Below are 6,976 nucleotides of genomic sequence, written 5' to 3' on the forward strand. Positions count from 1 at the left end.
TGATACACTCAAACGAATAGAAGAAAAAGTGGGGAAGAATCTTGAACACATGGGCACTGGAAAAAATTTCCTGAACAAAACACCAATGGCTTATGCTCTAAGATCAAGAATCGACAAATGGAATCTCACAAAACTGCAACGCTTCTGTAAGGCCAAGGACACTGTCATTAGGGCAAATGGGAACCAACAGATTGGGAAAAGATCTTTACCAATCCTTCATTGGATAGAGGGCTAATATCCAAGATATACAAAGAACACAAGACATTAGACTCCAGAGAGCCAGATAACCCTATTTTCAAATGGGGTACAGAGGTTAACAAAGAATTCTCAGCTGTGGAGTACTGAATGGCTGAGAAGTACTTAAAAAAATATTCAATATCCTTAGTCATCAGGGGAATGCAATCAAAACAACCCCAAGATTCCACCTCACATCAGTCAGAATTGCTAATATTAAACACTCAGGGGACAGCAGATGCTGGCAAGGAAGTGGAGAAAAAAGTCTCTGTCTAAATATTTGCTTTTTCTCACTGTCGGTTTGGATAAATTCAGTAACCTGTAACAGCTGGAGTACTGTCTTGCTTTGAAATGTCTTCCAACAACCAAATTAGTTTAATATCTTTGAATTCAATCCCATTAACTTTCCCAGCACATGGGCAGAATGCGTTCAGATTATTTGCCAGAATGTCATATGAATAGCCCCTTCCTAAGTTCCTGATCGAGTTCTTATTCCCTTCTAAAACCCAATGAACTGGGTCTCCTCTGTCCACACTTCTCTCAGTCTCCTGATGTTTAAAACTACAACCAGAACGTCTTCACTTATAGTATTTGAGGTCTTTTCTAGGCCAAAGTTCCAAACCTTTCTGCATTCATCCTAAAAGTAGTTCGAAAGGCCTATGACTACACAGTCAAGTCAGTCACAGCAATGGCTCCAATTCTTTTTTCAAAACCTCTGTATCAGTTACTTTCCTCATTGCCATGACAAAATAACTGGCAAAAGAAACTGAAGATGGGATGGGTTTGTTTTGGCTCACACTTTATGGCATGTGTGGTGGCAGGACCTTGAGGCAGGTGGTCATATTATAACCTCTGCCAGAAAACAAGGCTTGATGAATTCCAGAGTTCAGGTCTGTTTCCTTTGTATTCAGTCCAGGAGTGCAACTCATGATGTTGCTCACAGTTAAAGTGGTTTTCCCACCTCTGTTGATCTATAATTCCTCACGGGCATGCCCAGAAGCTTGTTTCTAGGTACTTCTAGATCCTGTTACATTAACCCTCACAGGGGTCCTTTAGCTCTTTGTGATAGAGGCCATCTTTTTGATCATGTCTTTGAAAGCTTGAACCACTTGCTTATTCCTCAGAGTGTAGATGAAAGGATTCATAACTGGAGCAACTGAAGTCGTGAGCACAGACACAACCTTATTTACAGCCACTCCTTCTTTTGCAGACGGTTTAATATAGATGAAAATGCAGCTGCCGTAAGTGATAGAAACCACAATTATATGAGAAGAACAAGTAGAGAAAGCCTTTTTTCTTTTCTGGGCTGATGGGAATCTGAGGATGGTTCTGATAATGTATGTGTAAGACATTACCACACACAACAACGTGAACATGAGTGTCAGCACAGCCAAGATCAAGACAAACCGTTCTATGAACTCAGTGTTGGAGCAGCTGATCTTCAGGATGGGAGCAGCGTCACAGCCAAAGTGATCTATGACATTGGAGTTACAGAACTCAAGCTTAAAGCTCATGCTAAAAGGTGGGATGACAATAATTAAAGCCATTAGATAACAGCCAATAAGGAACTGGATGCAGACCCTGTTGTTCATGATGGTAGTGTAATGCAGAGGCTTGCAGATGGCCACATAACGGTCATAGGACATGGCAGTCAGCAGGAAAAACTCAGTCACACCCAGGATAATAACAAAAAATAGTTGAGTAGCACATGCATTATAGGTAATGGTATTGTCCCCAGATGCCATTGTGTAGAGGAATCTGGGAATACAGACAGTTGTGAATGAGACTTCCAAAATGGAGAAATTTCTGAGGAAAAAATACATAGGTGTTTTAAGATGAGAATCCACCAGTGTGAGAGTGATGATGGTCAGGTTACCAACCACACTCAATAAATAGGTTAAGAGCAGAAATATGAAAAGCAGAATTTGAAGATTTGCATCATCAGTTAGTCCTACCAGGATGAATGTAGTTATTGATGTATAATTTTTCATCACAGATTCCTGACTGCTGTCCTTGTCTATTTGTAAGAATAAGAGAAATTAGATTGAGGGAACATTAGGGAGAGGCACAAATGTTAGCTTAAGTGATGTAATTAAAATTTTTATTTGCTCTGTTCTCACATAATACACCCTGACCACAGTTTCCCCTCTATTCCTCCAATTCCAACTTCTACCTTTACTCTTCTGTTTAGTGCTAATAAAATGTTAACAAGGTGGTAGCTGACCAGCAGTTAATGGTACTTAGACTAAATACTGCTGATAATTGTACTAAGAAGCAGCCAGTCAGCTCTTAGAGTTTTCTACTATTGTACAAACATAGTATTTTATTTTTTTAGTATATTAAATTAATAAGCTAGGCATTCTTTGATTAATGTCTGTCTGCAAATGTTCAGGGTTAATAAATAGAAAAACACTATCCTAAATATGTATGGTTTGTAGTGTCATGAACAAGTAGCTCTCAGTGTGGTCATTATCTTGGTTTCCTGTTAAGGTTATGAAGTTAAAATTGGGTCTTCAGCACAGCTTCTTGCTCCCAAGTCCTGTGGGAGAGAAAGCTGAACACCCAGAAGTGCGGGCAATCCTGAGACTGCAGGGTAGGATGGACTGCCACTTCTGCCCACCTTTGCTTACATCCCTGGCCCAAGAGGAAACTGCATAGTGCCTCTGGACACAGGAATATAAGAGCAGTCTGTTGCAGGAGACCTGAGGTCCAGATCTGTGCCCAGTTCTGAACTGAACCAGTCAAACAGTTCCTTGCACCCAAATCCCATGGGGGATGGGGGGAGAGCTAGACCCTCAGAAGTGTAGCCACTCCTGAAAAGCAAGAGGAGACTACTCTCCGCCAACATTCACGACTCAAGAGGAAAATGACTAGTGCCATCTGTGCTCCCTGTGCAAAGGGACCTAGGAGCAGTAGGGGCAGGACCCTTCCAGTTGCTGCCCTCACCAAGAGCTAAAAGCCAGCCACCAGGAGCAACTATATGCCTGAGAGCAGAACAATCTATTCCTATAACTGGCTGAAAGAAAACAGGAAAACAGGTCTATAGGAGTGGTGACACAGAGGCCCACAGGAGCCACCATCAGACACAGCAAGACAAGCTAACACTAGAGACAACCTGATGGTGAGAGGCAAGCTCAGGAACCCAAGCAACAGAAACCAAGACTACTTGGCATTATTAGAGCCCAGTTCTTCCTCCAAAACAAACACTAGATATCCAAACACACTGGAAAAGCAAGATTTAAATTTAAAATCACATTTTATCATGATGATGGAGGACTTTAAAAAGGTCATAAATATCTCCCTTAAGGAAATACAGGACAACACAAGTATACAAGTGAAGTCCTTAAAGAGGAAACACAAAATCCCTTAAAGAACTACAGGAAAACACAAGCAAACAGGAGAAGGAAATGAACAAAACCATCCAGGAGTTAAAAATGGAAATAGAAACAATAAAGAAAGCAGAAAGGGAGACAACCCCGAAGAGAAGAGATCAGGAGTCATAGATGCAAGCATCACCAACAGAATAAAAGAGATAGAAGAGAGAATCTCAGGAGCAGAATATTCCATAGAAAACATCAACACAACTGTCAAAGATGATGTAAAATGGTAAAAGCTCCTAGGCAAAAACACAGGAAATCCAGGACACAATGAGAAGATCAAACCTAAGGATAATAGGTATAGAAGAGAGTGAACACTCTCAACTTAAAGGGCCAGTAAATATCTTCAACAAAATTGTAGAAGAAAACTTCCCTAACCTAAAGAAAGAGATAACTATGAACATACAGGAAGCCTACATAACTTCAAATAGATTGGACCACAAAACAAATTCCTCCTGTCATATAATAGTCAAAACACCAAATGCACAAAACAAAGAAAGAATATTAAAGGCAGTAAGTGAAAAAGGTCAAGTAACATAGAAAGGCAGACCTATCAAAATTACACCAGACCTCTCACTAGAGACTATGAAAGCCAGGAGATCCTGGACAGAGGTCATACAGACCCTAAGAGAACACAAATGTCAGCACAGGCTACCATAATCCAGCAAAACTATCAATCAACATTGAGGGAGAAACCAAGATATTCTATGACAAAATCAAATTTACACAATATCTTTCCACAAATCCAACCCTACAAAGGATAATAAATGGCAGAGTCCAACACAAGGAGGCAAACTACACTCTAGATAAGGCAAGAAAGTAATCTTTTTTGAAACAAAACCAAAAGAAGAGAAGCATGCACACATAATCCCACATCCAAATACAAAAATAACAGGAAGCAAGAATCAGTATTCCTTAATATCTCTCAATGCCAATGGATTCAATTCCCCAATAAAAAGACACAGATTAGCAGAATGGATACATGAAAAGGACTCAGTATTTTGCTGCCTTCAGGAAACACACCTCAGATACAAAGACAGACACTACCTCCAAAAAAAAGTCTGGAAAAGAAACTTTCTAATTAAGTGCTCCAAGGAAGCAGCTGGAGTAGCCATTCTAATATCGAATAAAGTCGACTTTCAACCAAAAGTCATCAAAAAAGATAAGGAAGGGCACTTCATATTCATCAAAGGAAAAATCCACCAAGATGAACTCTCAATCCTAAATATCTATGTTCCAAATACAAGGACACCTACCTACATAAAAGAAACCTTACTAAAGCTCAAAGCACACCTTGCACCTCACACAATAAGAGTAGGAGATTTCAACACCCCATTCTCATCAATGAAGAGACCATGGAAACAGAAATTAAACAGAGACATAGATAGACTAAGAGAAGTCATGAACCAAATGGACTTAACAGATATTTATAGAACATTCCATTCCAAAACAAAAGGATATACCTTCTTCTTACCACCTCATGGTACCCTCTCCAAAATTGACTATATAACTGGCCACAAATAGGCCTCAACAGATACAGAAAGATAGAAATAATCCCATGCATCCTGTCAGATCACCCAGGACAAAGGCTGGTCTTTAATAACAACACTAAGGAAAGAATGCCCACATATACATGGAAGTTGAACAATGACAACTTGGTCAAGGAAGAAATAAAGAAAGAAATCAAAGACTTCTTAGAACTTAATGAAAATGAAGGTACAACATACCCAAACTTATGGGACACAAGGACAGCTGTGCTAAGAGGAAAACTCATAGCTTTGAGTGTCTGCAGAAAGAAACAGAAGACAGCATACATCAGCAGCTTGATGGCACACCTAAAAGCTTTGGGACAAAAAGAAGCAAATACACCAAAGAAGAGTAGAACGCAGGAAATAATTAAACTCAGGACTGAAATCAAACAAGTAAAAACAAAAAGGACTATACAAACAATCAACAAAACCAAAAGCTGTTCTTTTGAGAAAATCAACAAATAGTCTTACCCAGACTAACTACAGCTAACAGAGAATGTATCCAAATTAACAAAATTAGAAATGAAAAGGGAGACATAACATCAGAATCTGAGGAAATTTAAAAAAATTGTCAGATCCTACTACAAAAGCCTATATTCAACAAAACTTGAAAATCTGGAAGAAATGGGCAGTTTTCTAGAAAAATACCAGGTACCAAAGTAAAATCAGGAACAGCAAAATAATCTAAACAACTCCATAACTCCTAAAAAAATAGAAGCAGTTTTTAAAAGTCTCCCAACCAAAAAGAGCCTAGGACCTGATGGGTTTAGTGCAGAATTCTATCAGACCTTCATAGAAGACCTCATATCAATACTGTCCAAACTATTCCACAAAATTGAAACAGATGGAGCACTACCGAATTCCTTCTATGAAGCCACAATTACTCTTATGCCTAAACCACACAAAGACCCAACAAAGAAAGAGAACTTCAGACCAATTTCCCTTATGAATATTGATGCAAAAATACACAATAAAATTCTAGCAAACTGAATCCAAGAACACATAAGAACGATCATCCTAGGGATGCAGGGATGGTTCAATATATGGAAAACCATCAACGTAATCCATTATATAATCAAACTCAAAGATAAAAACCACCTGATCATTTCATTAGATGCTAAAAAGGCATTTGACAAAATTCAACACCCTTTCATGATAAAAGTCCTGAAAAGATCAGGAATTCAAGGCTCATACCTAAACAAAGTAAAAGCCAAATACAGCAAACTAGTCGCTAACATTAAACTAAATGGGGAGAAACTTGAAGCAATCCCACTAAAATCAGGGACTAGACAAGGCTGCCCACTCTCTCCCTACTTATTCAATAAAGTTCTCAAAGTCCTAGCCAGAGCAATCAGACAACAAAAGGAGATCAAAGGGATACAGAGTGGAAAGGAAGAAGTCAAAATATCACTATTTGCAGATGATATGATAGTATACTTAAGTTATCCCAAAATTTCCACTGAAGAATTACTAAGCCTGATAAACAACTTCTCCAAAGTGGCTGGGTATAAAATTAATTCAAACAAATCAGTAGCCTTCCTCTACTCAAAGGTTAAGCAGGCTAAGAAAGAAATTAGGGAAATGACATCCTTCCTAACTGTTCCAAATAATATAACATACCTCAGTGTGACATTAACCAAACAAGTGAAAGATCTGTATGATGAGAATTTCAAGTCTGTGAAGAAAGAAACTGAAGATGATATCAGAAGATGGAAAGACTTCCCATGCTCATGGATCGGCAGGGTTAATATAGTAAAAATGGCCATTTTACTAAAAACAATCTATAGATTCAGTGCACTCTCCATCAAAACTCCAATTCAATTCTTCATAGAGATA

General features: G+C 38.7%; 1 protein-coding gene across 1 annotated transcript; it reads right to left on the reverse strand.

The window, feature by feature from the left end:
- Positions 1–1,286: 1,286 nt before the first annotated feature.
- Positions 1,287–2,225, reverse strand: Or6c38 (olfactory receptor family 6 subfamily C member 38). The gene has a single exon (NM_001000586.1). It carries the CDS (start codon positions 2,223–2,225, stop codon positions 1,287–1,289), a length of 939 nt encoding a protein of 312 aa, NP_001000586.1.
- Between the last annotated feature and the right edge of the window lie 4,751 nt (positions 2,226–6,976).

The sequence above is a fragment of the Rattus norvegicus genome, chromosome 7, assembly GCF_036323735.1.
Source record: "Rattus norvegicus strain BN/NHsdMcwi chromosome 7, GRCr8, whole genome shotgun sequence".
NCBI classification, from domain to species: domain Eukaryota; kingdom Metazoa; phylum Chordata; class Mammalia; order Rodentia; family Muridae; genus Rattus; species Rattus norvegicus.

Bases quoted from the DNA above. Each gene is read 5' to 3' on its own strand.
- Or6c38 (NM_001000586.1), bottom strand. From the start codon at position 2,225: ATGAAAAATTATACATCAATAACTACATTCATCCTGGTAGGACTAACT.